Source organism: Ranitomeya imitator, chromosome 7 (assembly GCF_032444005.1).
Source record: "Ranitomeya imitator isolate aRanImi1 chromosome 7, aRanImi1.pri, whole genome shotgun sequence".
NCBI classification, from domain to species: Eukaryota; Metazoa; Chordata; class Amphibia; order Anura; family Dendrobatidae; genus Ranitomeya; species Ranitomeya imitator.
In genome coordinates this window covers 81,591,502-81,615,398 of record NC_091288.1, presented here as the reverse complement: position 1 = coordinate 81,615,398, position 23,897 = coordinate 81,591,502, and the positions used below count along the sequence as shown (strand labels likewise).

The window sequence follows — 23,897 nt, the reverse complement described above, 5'->3', positions numbered from 1 at the left end:
CTGGACACTGGGGCAGATTGCTGGACACACTGGGGGTAATATGCTGGACATACTGGGGCAATGCTGGACACTGGGGGTAATATGCTGGACACACTGGGGCAGACTGCTGGACACATTGGGGAAAGGCTGGACACTGGGGCAGATTGCTGGACACACTGGGGGCAGTGCTGGACATACTGGGGCAGATTGCTGGACACACTGGGGGTAATATGCTGGACACACTGGGGCAGATTGCTGGACAACATGGGGGTAATATGCTGGACACACTGTGGCAGATTGCTGGACAACATGGGGGTAATATGCTGGACACACTGGGGGGCAGGACTTGAGGCATGGGCAGAATGTAGACACGGGGCATGATTGGAGACACGGGGCAGGATTGGATCATGGGGCAGGATGGATACGATGGAGGCTGGTGGGGCAGGATGGGGAGATCATATGGGGTAGAATGGATACTCATGAGGGCAGGATGCGAGAACATATGGCTGGAGCCAGGAATGAGATAAACGGGGCCAGGGTGGGGAATAGTGTTACCATAAGGGATAATTAAGGGATATTATTACTGCAGTGATGTATTTATTTTATTTTTTGAGTATACTGTTTTAAATGGGGGGGCGGTCCTGTTACTGTGCAGAGTGACACTATATCACCTTTTTTTCTTCATGTGATGTAATGTAGACGTTGTGAAAAATTAAGTAATGTGTTCTGCAAGCGGAGCTCGAGATAACTGTGTTATTTCCTGCAGAAACGAGTCCTGGCTGGAAGGAATGATGGCGGTCTGTGCTGGATGAAAGATGAAGGACTTCACCTAGAGACGTCACTGGTGAGTCAGTGTTACCTATACACTGACACTATACACTGTATACTATATAGAGGTCCTGTGTATAATGTCACCAGTGATCTCTGTATTACCTCTACACAGACACTGCATACTAAGTACAGATCTCCTGTGAATACTGGCACTTATGGTGATAGTATTGTGGTTTATTTTTTTATTACTGATCAGTATTGTAGTATTCAGTCACTATGTGGTGGTAATATGTGGTCTGGAAATGGTGTTGTGGTATTTGTCCCTTGTATGTAATATTATTCGGTCACTATGTGGCCTGGTCATGGTGTGGTGGTATTAAGTCACAGGTGTGGCATGTGGGGGTGACACCATTAGGCCCAGTTTAAGTTCTACAAAACAGGAAAACCATTTTTGGTAACCTTTGTGTGTATTGAGCCGGGGGGGGGGGGGGGGGGGGGAGCGCCAAACTCGGGAACAGCCCCGGGCGGCAAAAGCTCTAGCTACGCCTCTGACTGGACTCCTCTGAAGGTTTTTTTTTTTTTATAGAGAAGAGGCCCGAGTAATGCCCTCTTCCTACTTCCAGAGGAGGTACTGGGGATATTGCTGCTACCTGCAGGAGTTCCTGAATGTCCAACCACATAGGAGAGACTGAAGAGAGATGGACGTATGGACACAAAAAAATTTTCTGGGGGAAGGGAGTCGAATTCTATTTTGTACCCCTGGGCAATAACCTGGAGAACCAAAGGGCTTCTGGAAATCTTTTCCCACTCTACCAGGAAGTTCGACAGTCGACCCCCTACCCGAATGGCGTCATTTCCTTCGGAACCCCGACCTAGAGGCTGAGGAACCCGAATCTCTATTTCTGTTCCTACCTTCTTCCCCTGTTTGATAGCTCCACATCCCTTGTTTTCCCTTACCCCTATAGTCTGATCTGACTAAAAAAGTACCAGCCATTTCGCAGACCCTATTAACCCCTTCATGACCGGGGGATTTTTCGTTTTTCCGTGTTCGTTTTTCGCTCCCCTCCTTCCCAGAGCCATAACTTTTTTATTTTTCCGTCAATTTGGCCATGTGAGGGCTTATTTTTTGCGGGACGAGTTGTACTTTTGAACGACATCATTGGTTTTAGCATGTCGTGTACTAGAAAACGGGAAAAAAATTCCAAGTGCTGTGAAATTGCAAAAAAAGTGCAATCCCACATTGGTTTTTTGTGTGGCTTTTTTGCTAGGTTCACTAAATGCTAAAAATGACGTGCCATTATGATTCTCCAGGTCATTACGAGTTCATAGACACCAAACATGACTAGGTTATTTTTTATCTAAGTGGTGAAAAAAAATTCCAAACTTTGCTAAAAAAAAAAAAAAAAAAAAAATTGCGCCATTTTCCGATACTCGTAGCGTCTCCATTTTTCATCATCTGGGGTCGTTTGAGGGCTTAATTTTTGCGTGCCGAGATGACGTTTTTAATGATAGCATTTCGGTGCAGATACGTTCTTTTGATCGCCCGTTATTGCATTTTAATGCAATGTCGCGGCGACCAAAAAAACGTAATTCTGGCGTTTCGAGTTTTTTTCCCGCTACGCTGTTTAGCGATCAGGTTAATACTTTTTTTTATTAGATAGATCGGGCGATTCTGAGCGCGGCGATACCAAATATGCGTAGATTTGATATTTTTTTTATTGATTTATTTTGATTGGGGCGAAAGGGGGGTGATTTAAACTTTTATGTTTTTTTTATTTTTTTCACATTTTTTTAAACTTTTTTTTTTAACTTTTGCCATGCTTCAATAGCCTCCATGAGAGGCTAGAAGCAGGCACAACCCGATCGGCTCTGCTACATAGCAGCGATCTGCTGATCGCTGCTATGTAGCAGAATTGCACGTGTGCTGTGAGCGCCGACCACAGGGTGGCGCTCACAGCGACGGGCAATCAGTAACCATAGAGGTCTCAAGGACCTCTATGGTTACAATATACAAGCATCGCCGACCCCCGATCATGTGACGGGGGTCGGCGATGACGTCATTTCCGGCTGCCCGGCCGGAAGCGGTAGTTAAATGCCGCTGTCTGCGTTTGACAGCGGCATTTAACTAGTTAATAGGTGCGGGCAGATCGCGATTCTGCCCGCGCCTATTACGGGCACATGTCAGCTGTTCAAAACAGCTGACATGTCCCGGCTTTGGTGCGGGCTCACCGCGGAGCCCTGCATCAAAGCAGGGGAGCCGGCATCGGACGGTATAGTACGTCCGATGCCGGTAAGGGGTTAAAGTTTTTCTTCTGGAAACCCCTTCGTTTCATCTGAAGCTTTTTCCAGAATATCATCAAGGATGGGGCCAAAGACTCTACCTCTTAGGACAGGGATAGAGCACAGCTTATTTTTAGAATGAACATCTCCTGACCAGTTTTTCAACCAATCCTGGCTGCATTTGACAAGGACTGGCCTCTGGCTGTGAACCTAACCGATTCTGCAGTAGCATCTGCTAGAAAGCCGGTTGCCAGCTTTAACAGAGGGACTGCTTTAAGAATAGATTCTCTAGTGGTTCTAGCTGACAGCTGTTCTTTCAAATCATCTATCCACAAATGCATAGCTCGAGCCACAAATGTTGCTGCTATATTTGTGCGGATGACTGCCGCCAAGCTTTCCCAGGCTCTTTTTAAGAGTCCATCCACTTTGCGATCCATCGGCTCCTTTAAGTTAGAGGAGTCCTCAAATGGAATGGTGGTTCTCTTAGAAACTTTTGCAAGCGGAATGTCAATTTTGGGATTATCCTCCCAGTCCTTGACCTCATCATGATCAAAAAGGAGGTGAAGTCTGAAGTCCCTAGGAATTGATAGCCTCTTTTCCGCCTCCTCCCATTCTTCTAGAATCATAGAATGAATATGGGCATTCACAGGAAAGACTTTTGAGGTCTGGGAACGTAGACCCCCAAACATTTCATCCTGAATTGTCGGAGTCGTTGAGGGCTCCTTAATCTGCATAGTCTAACTGCTCCCAGCAGCTCCTCTATATCTATCATTAGAAGAGAACAAATATCTCTTTCCTCTGTCCGGAAGATCTTTGTTTAATTCTTCATCTTCCAAATCCGATCCAGAAAAACTGTCATCGGACGACAGATCCAATTCCCTCTGTCTCTGACCCCCCAGGACCCGCAGATATGTAGGAAAACTGTACGGGCTGGGGAAATGTCAGACCAGATATTGAGTCCTGCACTTCTTCTCTGACAATAGCTCTCATATTCATTATGAGAGAAACTTGCTCTTCTCCAACAATCCTACTGGTGCAAAAGACCCGCAGAGAGATTTCTGCCAGGAGTACTTAAGCTTTATGGCACAAATGGGACACTTTATACTTCCCGGGCTTCTTATTCCCCACCGATGAGGAAAGCCCCTATAATACACAACATAAAATGACCCATGGACCTGATGTCTTAATGAACTTCTGAGGGAAACAGCCCCTAATCGGGGACTTACATGAGCCTGGGCTTCTTGCACCAACTCCAACAGCTTAACATTATCCTCCATACTGCTTTTTAGCTAGTACCCGATAGTTGCCCAGTCATACCTTTATATCCTAAGTGCCTTGACGGAGTCTCGTTGCCACCACTTGTCATCCCGGATCCTCCTGATGCACCGAGGAGTAGAAGGGGAGGAGACACTGCTCCACGCTGCTAGCCGCGACCCGGAAGTGACGCACGCGGCCCAGAAGCGACCGCACGGGCTCGTTGCACTCCCGGTTCAAGAGACACGCTGGACCGCGTTCTTACCCATGACCTGCGGCACTCACTCCTCCTGGATGTTTGTCAAGGGTCGAGAGTTCCCCCAGGGGGAAGCGACCCACCAGTCTTTCACACTGCTTTCGGGTGACCTAATGCCACTCCTTGTACAAAAAATTTAAACACTTCTTCGTTTGATGGCTTGTGACTATCCATCTTCCTCTTGATTACATTCCAGAGGTTTTCAATAGGGTTCAGGTCTGGAGATTGGGTTGCCCATGACAGGGTTTTGATGTGGTGGTCTCTTAATTTTTGCCAGAACAACATTTTTATTTAATACAACTTTTTGATCGCCTTTTACTTCAGTTTTTGTTTGCCGATGTGATGGAAAAAAAAGCTTGGCAAAATATATTTAAGGTGTTGATAAGTAGGAGTTAAATAGTGACAGTTTTATAGATCAGGTTGTAATGGACACTGTAATACCTAATGTGTTTTTCTACTTTTTTTTGCACGTGTATTTATTGCCCAGAGGCAATGTGCACACGTTATGGCTTTGCCTCTGGAATTTTTTGTGCGGATTCTGCATCTCTTGGCAGAAAACGCAAGTGCGGATTTGATGCGTTTTTTAATGCAGATTTTGTGCACATTTCATGTGTTTTTACCCCTGTGGACTCTATAATGGAATAGGTACAAAAACGCTGCAGATCCGCACAAATAAATGACATGCTCCTTCTTTAAATCCGCAGCGTTTTCTGTGCGGAACTTTCCGCACCATTAGCACAGCATTTTTTTTCCCCATTGATTTACATTGTACTGTAAATCACTTGCGGATCTGCAGCGTTTCTGTGCGGAAAAAAACGCTGCGGATCCGCAGTAAGTTTGCAATGTGTGCACATAGCCTAAAACATTCATGAGGTTGTTTTTTTGTTATTTAGTTCCTCTGTGGGACTATTACACTACATGGTTTAATGCATTGCACTATTCTGCATTAGACCTGTTAGATCGCACTGGCAGAACACCTGCTAGACCCTACATCTAGCAGGGTCTAACAGGCCACTCTACACAGCAGACATTGAGGTTAGAATGTAAAGGTACCTTCACACAACGATTTTGTTAACGATATCGTTGCTTTTTGTGACGTAGCAACGATATAGTTAACAAAATCGTTATGTGTGACAGCAACCAACGATCAGGCCCCTGCTGGGAGATCGTTGGTCGCTGGGAATGATCAGGACCTTTTTTTTGGTCGCTGATCACCCGCTGTCATCGCTGAATCGGCGTGTGTGACGCCGATCCAGCGATGTGTTCACTGGTAACCAGGGTAAATATCGGTTAAGTAAATAAGGCAGCACACTGCAGCACTGAAACATGCAAACTTGAAACACGAAATTTGAACTGCATTACTGCACTAGAAATATGAAAAATGAGAGCGTTTAGCGCATAAAAATGGCCAATTTTATGTGTACCTGGTAGCCCCTTTACGGCATCTCTCTTATACCAGGTCCTAAACTTGCTTTACCTCGCTGAGAATAAACGTCTCCATCTGAATGGGTACATGTGAAACCTCTTCCTAGACTAAAATTCTCTCGCTCTGTGGAGGGGTATTGGAACTGCTGTAATAAGGGCCGCACTTAGTAACCCGATGTTTACCCTGGTTACCATTGTAAAAGTTAAAACAAAAAAAAAACTGTACATACTTACATTCTGGTGTCTGTCCCTCGGCCTCAGCTTCCCTGCACTGTGTCAGCGCCGGCCGTAAAGCAGAGCACAGCGGTGACGTCACCGCTGTGCTCTGCTTTACGGCCGGCGCTGACACAGTGCAGGGAAGCTGACGGCATGGGACAGACACCGGAATGTAAGTATGTACTGTTTTTTTTTTTTTTTTAACTTTTACAATGGTAACCAGGGTAAACATCGGGTTACTAAGCGCGGCCCTGCGCTTAGTAACCCGATGTTTACCCGGGGACTTCGGCATCGTTGGTCGCCGGAGAGCTGTCTGTGTGACAGCTCTCCAGCGACCACACAACGACCTAAACAGCGACGCTGCAGCGATCGTCATCATTGTCTATCGCTGCAGTGTCGCTAAATGTGACGGTACCTTAAGTCTGCAAGGACAGGGTCCTCTCCCCCCTGCACCAGTTGGTCATTGAAAATTTGTTTACTGTAAACGTTATCTATAACCCTGTACATCAGGGGTGTCAAACTGCATTCCTCGAGGGCTGCAAACAGGTCACGTTTTCAGGATTTCCTTGTATTGCACAGGTGATAATTTAATCACCTGCACAGAATGATTCCAGCACCTTGTGTAAGGCTGCCGTCACACTAGCAGTATTTGGTCAGTATTTTACATCAGTATTTGTAAGCCAAAACCAGGAGTGGGTGATAAATGCAGAAGTGGTGCATATGTTTCTATTATACTTTTCCTCTAATTAGTTCCACTCCTGGTTTGGGCTCAGGAATACTGATGTAAAATACTGACCAAATACTGCTAGTGTGATGGCAGCCTAATGCAAAGGAAATCTTGAAAACAGGCATGGTCTGAGGCCCCCGAGGAATGCAGTTTGACACCCCTGCTGTACATAACCCCTTTTCTCATGTACAGCACCATGGAATTAACGGTGCTATATAAATAATTATTATTTGACCTCTGGCTGCAATGACCACCATTGTGTGGTGGTGGGGTGAAAGAGCCCTCTTTATCTCACAAGCTTCTAAATGCCATTAATTGCAGCAATTAGAGGGTTAAACAGGCAGGGGCAGTGGTGGCACCAGTCCTGGCTGTTACAGCAGGAGACTGGCTATTGGTTAAACCAAGCTCCTGCCAGAGATTGGTCAGACATCTCTTTGGCCACAAAGTCATCATGACGTACCAATAGGTCTGTATGGAGGAAGTACTTGCAAATTCTATATGTAGTTGAAGCCACTAAAAGAACGAACCTGTAACATTTTAGCCGCTTCATAGCTTTCTTTTGGCTGACAAAAGATGGAACATATGCACAGAAAGTCGTTTTCACATTGCTGTGGATGTGTTCATTATTTTTAATGTTTATTAGGCCCTTTCAAGATGTCATGTGCCCATATCCCAAGTCAATTAGTGTTCTCCGTGTAAGTTGCTAGCAAATTAGTTGACACCATCTAATCAGGTCTCAGAAGTGACTGTAATAGTTTATAAGTGGTAGCATAGACCCACTCATAACATTGATGAATAATACTTACTAAAACACAACCATTTCATAGTCCTGGTTTATTTTATTTTTTTCTTAAATTAAATTCTGTACATAAACTTTAACAAAAAAAAATAAAATAAAACCTCTGAAAATAAGGTTACTTATTAAAAAGTACAATTTATACATTGGAAATGGAGCATTTTACAGGACTAGACTGGCAGGTTTAGCTCAAATATAAAACATTTAAGAACACAAACCTTGTGCCAGGCAAAATACAGTAGCTATATCATAAGGACATCACAAGGTTTGATCAGTGGTGGTCCGGGGGGCAGAGTCCTCCGCCTCTGCTGACGGCTGTGCTCCTGCGGCTCTGTACAGCTCTCCCTGGAGAGCTGAGGTTACTGATGTACCTTCTCAATTACTTTCTATGAGCCTGTACACCGCCCTCCAAGAAGAGCCGATCAGAGCCAATCACAGCGTTCAGGTGAGCCGCTGTGCCCCACTATTTTAGGCACAAACACCCACTGATCAAGACACTTGACATCAGAGGTTTCTGAAATAACAGTTTCACTTTCCCAGTAAAACAATCATTCAGACACCGCAGACCACCCTGCAGTCAGTGGCATGACCGGTAGAGTACATACTGAATAATCCAGTCCATTTACTCATCTTCATCTTTAGCTGTATATATGTTCTGATTCCGTCTTTTAATCCGGACATTGCCACCTTGTCCATTCTCATCACTTAGCCTCTTGAGTGGTCTCTCGGGGTTCTTTCCTTCACCTTCTGTCTGACTGCTCTCTGACCTTTCCATCTCATCATTGGTTGAATCCATTGCTTCATCGGATGAGAGAGCCATTGAATCTGGGAGGTCTCGTATGCTGGAGAAGCTCACAGACAAGTCTGGGGTATATTCTGGAGAGGGCTCCACAGACTGTACAGGGAGGTCTTCTTCATCATCCTCCTCCAGAGTGATCTCATCAGGGTTAATTGAAGAAGAGAGGATGGAGGTATCGGTGCTGTATTCACTGGGATCTTCCACAGAGCCACCGCTGTCAACATCATTGTCTTCCAGTGCATCAAGTTCTCCCCCTACATCATGTAGACAGACTTTGGCATTGAGGTCGATAAGTCCAAAATGGGCACAGAACTCTGTTGTCTGTGGATTTACTACATGGGATGCTACCCTGTGGTGCTGAGGATGGTTTGGGTTATAAGATGGTATTGTGACCCTAAAGTTGTACGGGATGTTGAGGTCATTGCCGAGGTCCTTGAAGACTTCTTGTTTGCTTTGTTCAGTGGCGCTGTAATCCCACCTAGTATGGAAAATAATAAAAAGTTATTTAAAAGTTATAAAAGTTACAGACCGGCATCTAGTAAACCTAGTGAACCTGATCTCCACAGGAAACAAAGTATCAGCTTATGGCAAGGCTTTGGTGGCCAGGGTCAAACCTGAAGGTTTTCATGGCCATGTTAATATACTAAAGATTCGCCATTGTCTTCATTTTTTCCCATTAACCAATAGTACACAAGAAAATAAGAAACTGATACATATTTTTAAAATCAGGGAAATTGCTTATTTTTACTCCCGGACTGATCTTTCATTCTCAGTTTAAACGTATAGTGTGTCTTCAGTGATCGCAACTTTCCTCATTACTGAAATAGGAGATAACAGTTGGTGCTCATAGAGTTCTATGGAGAACTTGCAGCAGAATGTCTGTGCCTCTAGCTCCTTCATGGAATTTTACAAGTACCAACTGCCATCTCCATTCTGAATAATGGAAAAAAAAACAAAAAAAAACTGTTCACCAAAAATATATTTTACCTATGAATAGAGAGAAAGATCAATCCGGGAGGAGAAAAGCAGATTTCTCTGGTAGCCTAATAAATCTTATGTTCACACATTGCTATTTTGCGGTTTTTCTGCAGCAAAAAAATAAAATAAATAAATTAACAAAAAAAGCAGGTTTTGCTTGCTACGTTTTTCAGGATCCCAAAGTTCAGCTTTGCTTCCACCATACAAGCTTGAACAATGCAAGGTGTTAGGTCACCAATGCAAGACATGTGAAACCATAAAAATAGTCATGTAAAAAAGGGCAATTTGAGGACATTATTTTATTGGAAAGATTTGTATGTATGAAACAGTGACCATTTGGACAAAAATAAATAATGGATGGTAAAACACACACTTGAGAATGTAAAAACAGTGGGAGAAGAAGAGTGAATTGGTCGGACACAGTTTACCTAAGACAATAGTAGTGCATTGGGTAGGTCAGGTATGCTCAGTTTTCACACATTGGTAGAGCATTGAGATGATTAGACTGTTTAAAAAACAATGTGTGCATGAGATTTGTTACCCAATAGATTATGCTGCAAAAAAGCAGCTTTGAATTTGCATTAAAAAAAAACTAAAACAAACAAAACAAACAACCACAGCAAGATTGCAAGGCGTGAACATAGCTTTAAAGTTATGGTCCCGTGTACTGTTGATTTAAGAAACACCAATTAAAACAATGGTTACACTTTAAATGTAATGTACCAAGGTGTTTTACAATACGAAAACTTACTTTAATCTTTACTATGACACATGTTTGCAGATTTTTTTTTACCCTCAATACAGTCACTGAATTTTATGTAAAACAGTTGTCCCCTAGAAGCACGGGTTCAATTAAGTCCTGTTTTCTACACCAGATTACATGCCAAAATGAATATGGTGTATGGTATATGAGGCACGGGAAAGTATAGCAAGTACAGTTTTAATTGAAATGTAAAGAGCAGATCGAATTAGAGGACAAGCCAAACCTAAAAAAGCAGTCATCACATGGCAGCCATTGGTGACGTATCACCGAAGCAGAACCCCAACTGCTGTCAGCCACTAAAGCAAAGTGGCACGCAGCGCCAGATAACACTTAAAAATACTAAAAAATAGAAAGACAAAATTGTGCCAATCACCCAGTGGCTAAAAAGTTATTCCTTTATTACATACCGGGCAGAGGATACAGAATGAAAATAGAGAATTGGCCATTTCATGCTGTAAGAGCCTGAACGAAGCGCTTGACAGCGTGAATCCGCCGTCCCTCTGTATCCTCTGCCTGGTATGTAATAATGAAATAACTGCTTAGCCACGGGGTGAGTGCCACAGTTTTGTCCCTGTTCCTATTTGTCACACTGCCGGTTTCCTGTTGAGCACAACGTGTGTTATATTACAACGGACTCAGGACTTAAATCACATTTATCTTCATACGTTTATCCATTAATTTGATTGCAATTACTAATAGTTCAGACCTATTCTCTTTTCACTTATATAGCTAGAAATTGTTCCAGATTTTACAAAAAATACTGTTTTTCCCCCCTCAAAATCAATCATCAACACATAACAGTTACTCCAGGTTGTGAAACTCACCTGCTGTGCAGACCATTGTTCTCAGGCATATTCCATGTCCGGGGTGTAGCATTCAGGAGGGTTTTGGTTGCTTTTAGAACAGACAGCCATTCCAGGTCATATTCTAGTCGTTCTGGCTTACTTGGATCGTGTTCAACCTCTACAATCTGGGGATGGTTTAAAAACAAACAAACCATAAGCATCACAGCTTTACAGCAGATGTAAATCAGGGGTGTCAAACTGCATTCCTCGAGGGCTGCAAACAGGTCATGTTTTCAGGATTTCCTTGTACTGCACAGGTGATAATTTAATCTCCTACACACATAATGATTGCAGCACCTTGTGCAATGCTAAGGAAATCTTGAAAACACGCATGGTTTGCGGCCCTCGAGGAATGCAGTTTGACACCCCTGATGTAAATGACATCACGTCCAGATAACCGTAAACCGTTCTCACCTGGAGGAATTCTCGCTGCGGTAGGCATTTATCAAGCGACAAGAACTTTGTAGATTTAGGCAGCTTGCCCTCTTCTTTATTCTGCAAAAATCAATATAAACTGGTCAGTAACATGGAATAAGACCAAGTTCAAACGCGGGGTCCGGATCAGCACTGCTGCCAATCAGTGAGCTCAGTGAATTTAAGCAGCTCGCGCAGCCCAAGTCAGAAGATCTGACAGCACTGTAAGGCTATGTGCCCACGTTGTGAAATAGGGTGCGGATTTTTCCACACTTTTTAGTTAAATCCGCAGGTAAAACGCACTGCGTTTTATCTGCGTATTTACCGTGGAATTCATGCAGATTTTGTGCGGATTCCACCTGCAGTTTCCTATTGAGGAGCAGGTGTAAATCGCTGCGGAATCCGCACAAAGAATTAACATGCTGCTGAAAATACAACGCAGCGTTTCTGGGCTGTATTTTCCATACGTTAACATGGTACTGTACAATGCATGGAAAACTGCTGTGAATCCGCAGCGGCCAATACGCTTAGGATCCACAGCAAAATCTGCAACGTGTGCACATAAGCCTTAATGTGACATTTGCACTGCAGACCAGGGACAGAGAATCAGCACTAGAGCCAGGCAGGGTATCACTTTACTACTAAGGGAACATTTTTTGAAAGCGTACAACCTCTTTAAAAAGGTCTTAACAAATGTGCTCTAAAAAGGTAATGTTCGGCTTAGATTTACTTCCTTAAATTCTGATATGAAATCTTAAATTTGGGGGTGGAAGGGACATAAAAATACAAAACAAAAACAATGATCAATAAGGTGGTCAATTTTTTTTCTTACCGGATGTTGTAAAAAAGCAGCAAATTTGACATGGAGATGAGCAGAAAACCAGTAAGACGGCTGGAGGTGATGGAGGAGTTCGCTGGCTGCTGGGCTCCCGAGGGTGTTACTTTCTACCTCTTGCGTCAGGAACTTCTTTTTCTTCAAAAGTTGGTTTTTGTTCCCATAATGGTAGATGCCACGGGGCCAATCATGGGACAGGAAAACATCCATGGGCTCCTGTAGCTGCAAAAGCGTAACATCAGAGCAGATAATTAGTAATTACTAGTTCACTCCCAGTAGATACTACAGGTAAATTAACCAGACAAGACCCTAAAAGATCTACAAAGGTATGCTCTAAATACAGGGTACATGATGCCCCGCTAAAGAGCACGATGAAACAGGGCTTAGGGCTGAAGTGAACAGTTTCTGTGCCTCTTCTGTTTCAGCCCTGAAGAAGGCTTGGGTGGGACTTTAATAACTGCAGTAAACCCACATGTAAAAGGGAAGGCTGTCCAACCGCCTTACTGAAAGCGATGATAATGGGAAAAAAAACAAGCAAAAAAAGCTTACAGCAACTCTGATTGAAGCCTTAGGAATCCTCACATTGGACATGCTGCACCCTGTGAGGCCTCTCTGATGAAGGAAGTGGGCAGTCATGTGACTGCAAGCATTTGATTTGCATACTTCCGGTCACATTCAGACTAGAATATACTCAGTCTTGCTTAACACACATGCATTGAGCGAGGCCGCCCACGTCTAGTCTGCACGTGACCACATGTATGCAAAGCACACACTACTGTCATGTGCCCACTGCTCTTGACACCAGAGAACCTGGTAATTGCACAGAGCAAAAAAAAATAAAAATGTGAGGATTCACAAGTCTGCAGTCACAGAGTGACTGCAGATTTGTAGCTCAAGACCAAACAACCATGTTAGCGTATGTGCCCAGAAAGCCCTGATAACGTCCTGTAGAGCTCAGGTTGGCGATGTAAAGAATGCCAAGACTATGTGCCTACCTGCTTCAGTTTAAAGACCTCTATGTTCCTCACATGATACGCACTTCTCATTGTATCGTTCGTGTATGGAGGGTGTTCAAAATGACCTAGAGAAATTACAGAACAGAAATGTTATCATAATGGTTAAGCTGTACACAAATGAAGAATACGACAGATCAGAGTATGAAAACAAAAGTGACAACACATCACGGTGAATCATTATGTTCAAAAAAGGTTTACGTCTGCTACACGGTGTCCTGTATTCACATACTATCCAAGTACCTGTCACACATCAATCATATATCCTGGCACGATCCCATAAAGCTTTCACAAGAGATATATAGTTGTAATAGGGATAATTTATCTTAGAATTGCCTACTTGCCTAGAAAGGGGAAACTAAGGTAATCTCCAGCAGTCCTGGAGTGGCAGTGCGCATGATTCACCTCCACTCCATTCAGCTGGGGGGAACTTTAGACCGTTTAACCGGTATAAAGATTTGCACAATTCTGACCCTTTCACACGCAGCCCATTGTTATAAGTTTACGTTATAGGTAAAGGCAGAGTTATTTTTACTTTGCAAAATATACTTATATACTTACACCTACATTAATGAGCAAAAGAGTTAATGAGCTGTCATCACTAGGTGAAAGATTACCAGTGAATTATAATAGCAGACGTACCTTTCCTATAATCGTGTGATTTAAAAATTCCAGACATTCCTCCAATTCTCACCCCACGATACTTCACCACACCAGCATATCCTAAAAATAAAAAAAAACTAAGTTAAAATTAACCATTAAAATTCTATCAGCGTTAAAGTGTAATATGATTTAGAATACAGTCAGCGTTTCGCTTAAGGAGGTCACCTCTCTGGGATTCACACAGATGCCTTCCATTAAAGGCATTGTCCCCAACTGTACAACCGCAGCGTAATCAATTCAGTGCCCCATGGAAATAATGTACCTCCCATAGCAGCGCCTTCCAAGGATGATGCCGCTGTTGTTCCTGGCGGGCGTTTGTGTAGAATGTCTGCTGACAAGTCAACGTAATGTGCCTGCCCTTGTCAGATCGCAAATATTACAAAGGTTGAAGCCTGACAAATCCCGACACGGGAGACAGGTTGGGAACCCCTGGTGTTCCCAGATGGCATTGTGACGCTGAGTCTTGTGAAAGCTGAAAACAGCGGCCGCCAACCGACTGCAGCCTTTACCACCTTGTCAGACACAACAACCACTGACAATATCGCTGCAGCCGATCACAGGCCTCGGACTATCATTTGACTGCTGCAGCCTTGTCACCTCACATGACAAACAGCAGTGCAGATACTGCTGAAATAGCGCTGTTGTGGGAGTTGAATATACATCGGTATTCATTTTTATGGGGCAACAAACTGATTAAATTGGGGGTTACATAATAGACAATCCCTTTAAGAGGCCCCACTGGCTTTTCTGACAGCACCACTCTGATCAGAAACTCCTTGTCAGACCAACAGACAGAGGGCATATGCCTTCAATACGCCTTCTACCCAAGTAGTGAAATACTTTTAAGGGCGCAGTCAGATGGTTGTAAAGAGTGGGACCGCAATGCTCAGACTGGACAGCGGCTCTCCTGACCACAGCGTGACAGCTGCATAGAAAAATATGATGTTAGAGTCACCGGCCAGTGCAAGCATTGTGGTCCGATCTATACATAGATCTAACTGGATCCTAAAGGGGATTCTCACAACACATGGAACTAAAGCCGTTCTACTAAAATAAGCCCCATCAACCCCAATTCTCTTCAAACCATCACAATGCAACATGAAATTTACCACCAACTTAAGAAATAAGAAAAACTTTAGATAGCTACCCAAGTAGTAGATATTCGGTGCCACCCAACCACCATAGGGCAGTTCTTGTAGGTAATTTGAAGCTTCATGGTTCCCTCCAATGAAGATGGTAAGTACCGGAGCTTGTTTCTCACCAGAGTAATACCTAAAAAAATAAAAAAAGAATAAATTTTATATAAAAATAAATAATTTTTTATGGAGTCTTAAAATAGTTAGAAAATATTTGCCATATCAAATGTGCACATGAGTAAGTTGGAGGTATATTAGGGAAAGGAAAAGGGGGAAAAGTATTGTATATACTCGAGTATATACGGTATGTGGATTAACAAAACTTAATAGGTTAAAATGTCCTATTCAAAGTAGACTACAATTAGCCACAGTAATCCATCTTGAATAGGACATTTTAACCTATTGAATTTAAGTCATTTCAATCCACATAACCCCCCACCCCTTTGTCCTTCCCCCAATATACCTATAAATATAAACCCAAGCCTTGCATTCATCTGTCTCGCTGTACAGCAGTTACAGTGGCATCATAGATAACATTGTTAGGTATCTGATCTTACTTGTAAAAGGTCTGCATCTGGCGGTATTTCTGGGGCACGGCCATGCATTTCATGTCCCCCTCATTCCTCACTGCTTGGAAGTCTCCGCAGCAGAGTAGTAGGTCCACTTTAGTGTTCTCCTTCTTCTCCAGAAACTGGATAGTCTCATAAATCTTATCCAGCTCTCCATGGCAACAACCCTCCACAGCGATCTTCATGGCTGATGTTCAGTTACAAGACAAGGATCGTCTTTACAATAACATCTGGGGAAACACAAAGCGGACGTTTATGACATGCACCCACAAAGAAGGAAAAGCAGCAGACAAAGGTTCTTAATTAAAGGGATTGTTCAGACCCTAGAAAAGCATTTTTAACAACTTCTTGGAATGTTCTAACAGAGATACCCTGCAGCCTCTTCCTGGGTTCTCCGCGTTTGATGAGGTTTTAAGATGGATATGTGACTGTTTTTTGGTCTACTACAGACAGTGATTGGCTGGAGTGGTCACATGACCGTGTCAAAACTTTCACCAGTGATGGACCCAGGAAGAAGAACATGAGCCATTACTTAGTAAAATTGTTTTACATCAAGGATATTAGAGGGAAAAAAGGCCACATGGCTGGAGACATGAAAGATTTGTTGTAATACACCCAAGTGAGGTTTGTACATATAGATGCTGCAGAGACATCCCCATAGAGCGGAGCAGAGCGATTATTCACATTGGGTTCTGCGCCTCCGTTAAACGGACTATGTATAATTATACACCGTGGCATAACGCAGTCCATTAACGCCGCCAGTGAAAGCAATGTCGGACGCATCACTAGTGCACGCAGACAAAGGACATCCGCTAGCCATGTGCCGTCATTGAGTGATGGACCCTGAGACGCGGGCTTCAGCGTTTCCGGGTCCGTCACTGCTAGCGCAATGTAAAAACGTCGGCACTTGCGTTACACATGCGTTCACGGGCTGCTATTAACGCAATGTGAACAGACCCTCACAGGTTACAGTACACTTTTATATGTATAATAATAATAATCAGACTTTCTATGGATGGAGGGTGAAACCGTAAGTCAGGAACATTAGAAGCACAACATCACCACCATGGTAATTACACTCACAAGTGTCTGTACAGTTCTCACACTTCCACAAAGAGACACGGACAAACGTCCTTATTTTTTTGGAGGGGGGGTGGGAGGGGGCTGTCCGGGTATTTGTGGACGGATGGCCACCCTGGTGGGATTCCACAGTCTCTAGCTGCACTTAATTCTACTCCTTATAAGGGGTCCAAACTTTTAGAAAAGTGGACCCCCAAAAACTGTAAAATACCCAAACATCACTGAGCTCTGCCAGAAGAGGGCAGAGGGGGAACCTGCACCGGGTTATTAGGCGGCAGCTTTACAGTGGAAACCCCCTTGAAAATTGGAAACTCTCCATCAATAGAAAGCGTGTGCAGGATCTCAGAAAGCCAAGCAGCAGAAGTGCGGAGATTCCCGCAACAACACGCATCAGCCCCCTACAGAGGGAACTCTGCCCCCTAGGAAAGTCTCCTAGAGAAGGCCCCCTCCGGCCGGTGCAGGTCCCCCAGCCCACGTCGCCTCCGGCCGGTGCAGGTCCCCCAGCCCACGTCCCCTCCGGCCGGTGCAGGTCCCCCAGCCCACGTCCCCTCCGGCCGGTGCAGGTCACCAGCGCCCACACCTTCCCAGCACACGTCTTACCTGCTAACCAGCGCGACAACTCCAAGAACTGAATGCAGAGGCACGCATGCGTCGCCTCTACACCAGAGCAGGAAGCTTCCGGGCGTGGCCAATGACGTCACGCAGAGGGCGTGAACTTTACGTTTTTACTTACGCCTCATTGGTTCCAATGGGCAAATTGTTCTTCCAGCTGCATAAGCTATATGACAGTGTGCACAGCGCTCACAGAGCAAGCAGGAGATAGCAATGGCGGCTGCGTACAGTGCAATGGTCGCTATAACCGTGACAGTACTTGTGTCATGTGATCTGAGGAAATCACGTGATAGCCGAAGGGAAGTGCATGTGGAACGCAAAACTGACAGGCAAAAATAGGGAAGTCTGACTTCCGGGGGGGGTTGAACGCATGCGCAGCTGGTGTCAATTCAGCTGTCTGTGTTCCTGATAAACTAGCATTCCTGTGTACCTGGCCACAGTAAGTGACGTCACATGTGCGGGTGGGCTGTGCAGGTGGGGAGGAGATCACTCACTGTAGGGTCCATGTGCTGGACCCAGGGAGGGTGTGTGTATATGCAGACCCTGGACCCAGGGAGGGTGTGTGTATATGCAGACCCTGGACCCAGGGAGGGTGTTTGTATATGCAGACCCTGGACCCAGGGAGGGTGTGTGTATATGCAGACCCTGGACCCAGGGAGGGTGTGTGTATATGCAGACCCTGGACCCAGGGAGGGTGTTTGTATATGCAGACCCTGGACCCAGGAAGGGTGTTTGTATATGCAGACCCTGGACCCAGGGAGGGTGTGTGTATATGCAGACCCTGGACCCAGGAAGGGTGTTTGTATATGCAGACCCTGGACCCAGGGAGGGTGTGTGTATATGCAGACCCTGGACCCAGACTTTATATTAACTAGAAGGTCGATGATACAAATCTCAGACTGATCAGAGTGTCAGCATAATGTGCTCTGATTCTCTTGGATGAGGAGAAGATGGAGAAAAATATTTCTTCATCTCCATTGTGTGGGTCCCTGGAACCCGGACTGCACTTGCATGTCAGCTTGAGTACAGTCAAATATTTTCAATGCACAGGTTGATTTGCATGGCCGAGTGTGATCCGTGTATCAGGTCAGATTCAGGCATGCTGCAGTTTTTTTTTCCCTGGTTTGTCCAAGTAAACAATATGACATGTGCACAGCCCCATATAATAAAGGTACCTTCACACTCAGCAACTTTACAACGAGAACGACAACGATCCGTGACGTTGCAGCGTCCTGGATATCGATCTTGTTGTGTTTGGCACGCAGCAGCGATCTGGATCCCACTGTGCCATCGCTGGTCGGAGCTAGAAGTCCAGAACTTTATTTCGTCGTCAGGTCGGCGTGTATCGTCATGTTTGACAGCAAAAGCAACGATGCCAGCAACGTTTTACATGGAGCTAACGAACTGCGAGAACGATAAGTGAGTCGCCGTTACGTCACTGGATCGCTCCTGCATCGTTCTGGAGCTGCTGTGTTTGACGTCTCTACAGCGACCTAAACAGCGACGCTGCAGCGATCGGCTCGTTGTCTATATCGCTGCAGCATCGCTGAGTGTGACGATACCTTAACAGTGGTCCGAGTGCGACCTGATTTGTCTGACCAATAAGGGTATGTGCACACGGCTTCAGATCTGCAGCAGTTTTCCATGCATTGTACAGTACCATGTAAACCTATGGAAAACCAAATCCACAGTGCACATGCTGCGGAAACTTCCGCACTGAAACGCAGCGGTTTATTTTCTGCAGCATGTCAATTTTGTGCGGATTCCACAGGGTTTTACACCTATTCCTGAATAGGAATCTGCAGGTGTAAAAACGCAGGCAAATTTCGCCGTAAATCCGCAACATGTGCACATACCCTAATAAGGTTGTCTGCATGCGCTGTGAGAGCTCATACAGGGTCAGTGGACGGGACAAAAAATCCCAGGAATCAAATGGTAAAAAAATATGCATCAATCTACTCTTATACCCTGGGGCCTGCAGACTGGACTGGATTTTCATGGTGACCGGTTGCCTTTAGGGTATGTGCACATGCTGCGGATTTTGCAGCGGATCCGCAGTGTTTCCGCAGCAGCAGATCCACAGCAGTTTCCCATGAGTTTACATTACAATGTAAACCTATGGGAAACAGAAAACGCTGTGCACATGCTGCGGAAAAAAACGCGCGGAAACGCAGCGGTTAACATTCCGCAGCATGTCACTTCTTTCTGCAGATTCCGCAGCGGTTTTACAATTGCTCCAATAGAAAACCGCAGTGAAATCCGCAAAAAAAAGAGCGGTAAATCCGCGATAAATCTGCAGCAAAAACACAGTGTTTTTGCCCTGCAAATTTATCAAATCCGCAGTGGACCATTCTACGTGTGCACATAACCTTAAACTGAATGACATGCGCTGCAGATTTCCAGGTGGAGAATCCACTGTGTATCACAGCAGCCGCATTGTGTGATTTTATGACATCTCCTCCACATTGCGCAGCGTAAATGGCCGATTGCGTCCTATGTGACACCAATGTCAGTCTGTGCTGCCGCTAATGACTGCAGATTTCACACCGAGCGCAGAATTCTGCTGGGGAGGAAAGAAACCAGAATCCTGCACAGCAGCCGCCCCACCCACCAATAATCTGCACAAACAATGCTTTGTTTTGCACTGAGTCCCTACAAAAATAAAGACTTGTGCCCACACCCATCCTACATGAGCTGATCACATTTCCATTTCTTTGTATCTCTTGTTTAGTTTAATCCTGAATCCACCTGTAACCCTACAATAGAGGGGCCCAAGAATCCCACCAGGGGTCCACAGCAATAGGTTAGACACATTTGCATGTGAACATCTATGGCTTCTCCACCCTGCTTAGTAAGAAACTTGTTTTCTCCTTTACACATCTGTTACTTTTACCTCCTGATTAGTTTTGTTTGATTGCTAATTTTTACAAAGTGTCAGTACTAAACTAAACAGAGGTACAAAGAAATGGAAATGTGATCAGCTCCATGGCAGGTTGGGTGTGGGCACAAGTCTTTTGTCTTATTGTAGGGACTCAGTGCAAAACAAAGCATTGTTTGTGCAGATTATTGGTTGTATCTACCAGTTTGGTTCAATAATGTCTCAGATGGACAATTTATGAGAATTAGGAGGAACTGTGAGAAAATAGAAAATTACCAAATGTAAACCAGTTAATAAATTCACACAAAATGTCTACTTGTGAAATCATTCCAGAAAATTAAGAAAAAAAAATTGGAGGACACCCCCAGGGAACTTTTGTTAACTAATAAGAACAGATAAAGAAGAGATATATATATATATATATATAGAACTTAAAATCCTGATCATTACTAAGTATCCTAAAAATGGCAGCCTATTAAAATGTATAATTCTGAACCATTGGCCAATATTGCACCAAGTTAAGGTAATTGATTTAATTTCAAATTAATCTAGGTTTGTGTTTAAAAAACGCTAAGTTTTGCTAATCTTATTGTCCCTACAATTATAGGAAAAAAGAGCCAATGAACAAATCTTAATCGTCGTTTAAAAGCTGTTTTTTATCCATGGAGTAACAAACATTAAACCCGTTTTATCTTTCCCATCATCGGAGGCAAATTAAATTATCTTCCTAAAAAATTCTATTAATTGCTATATCAAGGGGGTTTTATACTGTATTAAACGTCCATGTCAAAAATGATGTATAGGATGAAGGAAACGAGAGTTACAGGAAAGAATGAAGGAACTTGTGTAAAATATCCGTAAGGAATTTATAAGGCACCCACTTTCCAAACACTTTATGGAAAAACATATCCGAGATCTATAGGGGAGCACTTTTTGGGATATATGAAAAGCGTTAATAAATGTTGGACAGGGGAAACTATGTAGAGTGAAAGTCAAGGGCAGGAACCTGCTGTATTTTTCACGTTTATACGTTAAAACTAGCAGGATTGAACAGTGAGATAGAACTGTGCCCTAATTATCTTTCCTGGAGTAGATACATTCGGTAAAATGCTCTTGTCTAAATAGTAGTCAAAGGAAGCATAGGCCGTCAGCACTGCTAATATGTCCACATAGCTACATAATGCCCAAACTCCTGCCCAGGAGCCGGAAAAGCCCGTATTACGCAAAACAGCTCCTCCAGGTCTACGCTTCTTACATGTTGCCCGAATAAAGTGTCTGTAATGTACCCAAGGATGCTAACAACCCTGATGAAGGACACCATAGCGCTGATGTGTTTTCATCAGAGGGATTCTCCATAGCCTTGTGATGTCATTCTGCCAAGAGGCACATTTATATTGGAGCTTTCTCTACATGCGCTTTCAGCCGGATCGCCTATCGACCCAAGATGATAGGCATACTACGCCATGGACTGTAGAAATAAAACACAGCCCTGAAGGATATCAGACATAAGACATTACTACAGGACGGTAGTAACCTGTCACATACAGTGATTATCTATAGATAAAAAGTATATACGGTAGTACTTTATATAGCCATGTGGGACAAGCGTAGAGAGCCTTATTTCCATTATTGAAAGGAGACAATGGGAACTCACAAATGGCCAGAATCCCACATCTCTATCAGATCCACCCAAATAATGGCAATATAGGGAAAAAATACGAAGGAAGCCCACATAGCTACCATGGCACCATAACCTCAGTGATGCTGCTGGTTCATATGTATGTTCCATCATAAGAGGTTTGTCAGGGTAATGACAAATATGCACAGGTTCCTCTGACAGTATAATAAGTGTGGGTCACCAGCCAACTGATGGTTGGGAGAAATGTCAATCACGCATGTCCGATTTTGGACTACCGATCACATTACTCTCCCAGAGATAAGCTGTCTGCCAACATGTCAACTGGCGGCATTCTCATAAAGAGCACAGGAGCGCCCGGCCAAGCGATCGTCCCTGTGTGTGGGAGTGTCGGCTAAGATGGCTGTATGTGAATGACGACCAAATGATCAGCCGACAGACGTCTCGTGTGTGCGACCAGCCTTACTCAAGCCTTCACCCTATTCTGTGGGGGAAGTACTTGTCCATTAATCACATTACTCACTTATCGTAAACGATGGGTCATTAGCTTTACAATCTGATGGATTATCAGCCGGTGCCACTTTATTTTGGTGATCATCTGAGTCTGAATCATCTGAATGCGTTAAATCTGCCCAGTCCAGCATCTCACGCGGATTCACCTGTGTTCAATAAACGACGGCGCTTTGGGTGCAGCGAACACAAGCTGTGTCCAAGGTGCTGCTAGTTCCGGATCGTGGGCGCCCGGCCTAATAATTCTGTGTAATATTTGGGGCAAATTCACATTCTCTTTTATATCCCGCACATTATATATGACCGGTTTATTTTCACTGAGCTGGATTTGACTTTCGCCCATTCTTAATCCTTTTCTCCATTTTTACAATCTGCGTCTGATATATTTTCAGAATAAGGCCGGGATCACACATACGCGAGATATGGCCGAGTCTCGCAGGTGAAATCCCTCCTCTAGCCCTGGCACTCCGAAGTGGAGCGTGCAGCCGCACAGCAACACATGGAGCTGCACGCTCCACTCCCAAGTGCCGGCGCCAGAGGAGGGATTTCACCTGCGAGACTTGGCCGTATCTCGCGTATGTGTGATCCCGGCCTATGAAAAAAAATCTAAGTTTCTCCGATCAAGTACTCAGTGAGAAATGGACAGCACTCGTATAACACATGGGTGTGGTGTCCAAGTACCAGGTGTTTTTTTTTTTTTTTTTTAAATCTGTTTATTGAAGTTTTCAACATAGTATAAAACATACAAACAATAATCTTAATTACAACCATATTTCCTTTCCCATAGCCCCCCCTTTGCCCACCCTTTAAATTTCTGTGTGCACATCTTATACATCAAAATTATGGAATTGGTGATCGACCACCAATCCGTTGCAACAGATACCATTGTGTGTTTTCAAATTGAGTACGGAGTTTCTCCCTAGTTTCTGAAGGAAGTGAAGGAATAAAAAGAGACCATGTATTCAGGAACTTAAGGTACCGTCACACTAGACGATATCGCTAGCGATCCGTGACGTTGCAGCGTCCTCGCTAGCGATATCGTCCAGTGTGACAGGCAGCAGCGATCAGGCCCCTGCTGTGCTGTCGCTGGTCGGGGAAGAAAGTCCAGAACTTTATTTCGTCGCTGGACTCCCCGTAGACATCGCTGAATCGGCGTGTGTGACACCGATTCAGCGATGTCTTCACTGGTAACCAGGGTAAACATCGGGTAACTAAGCGCAGGGCCGCGCTTAGTAACCCGATGTTTACCCTGGTTACCATCCTAAAAGTAAAAAAAAACAAACACTACATACTTACCTACAGCCGTCTGTCCTCCAGCGCTGTGCTCTGCTCTCCTCCTGCACTGGCTGTGAGCGTCGGTCAGCCGGAAAGCAGAGCGGTGACGTCACCGCTCTGCTTTTCGGCCGCTGTGCTCACACAGACAGTACAGGAGGAGTGCAGAGCACAGCGCTGGAGGACAGAC

The 23,897-nt window shown here is 44.4% G+C and overlaps 2 protein-coding genes across 2 annotated transcripts in view; one reads left to right on the top strand and one right to left on the bottom strand.

The window, feature by feature from the left end:
- Nucleotides 1–7,727: 7,727 nt before the first annotated feature.
- Nucleotides 7,728–17,468, bottom strand: DBR1 (debranching RNA lariats 1). Its single transcript, XM_069733556.1, has 9 exons — nucleotides 17,400–17,468; nucleotides 15,708–15,949; nucleotides 15,162–15,286; nucleotides 13,994–14,074; nucleotides 13,334–13,419; nucleotides 12,336–12,560; nucleotides 11,504–11,584; nucleotides 11,069–11,214; nucleotides 7,728–8,981 (listed from the first exon to the last, which is right to left on the bottom strand). Exons 2-9 carry the CDS (start codon nucleotides 15,902–15,904, stop codon nucleotides 8,327–8,329), a joined length of 1,596 nt encoding a protein of 531 aa, XP_069589657.1. The 5' UTR covers nucleotides 15,905–15,949; nucleotides 17,400–17,468; the 3' UTR covers nucleotides 7,728–8,326.
- Nucleotides 17,469–17,758: 290 nt separating this feature from the next.
- Nucleotides 17,759–23,897, top strand: part of VPS8 (VPS8 subunit of CORVET complex) — a 252,427-nt gene continuing 246,288 nt past the window's right edge. Inside the window, exon 1 of the mRNA XM_069733555.1 lies at nucleotides 17,759–17,850. Coding sequence (XP_069589656.1) covers nucleotide 17,850 — 1 coding nt within the window. The 5' untranslated portion in view covers nucleotides 17,759–17,849. The remainder of the gene's footprint in view (nucleotides 17,851–23,897) is intronic.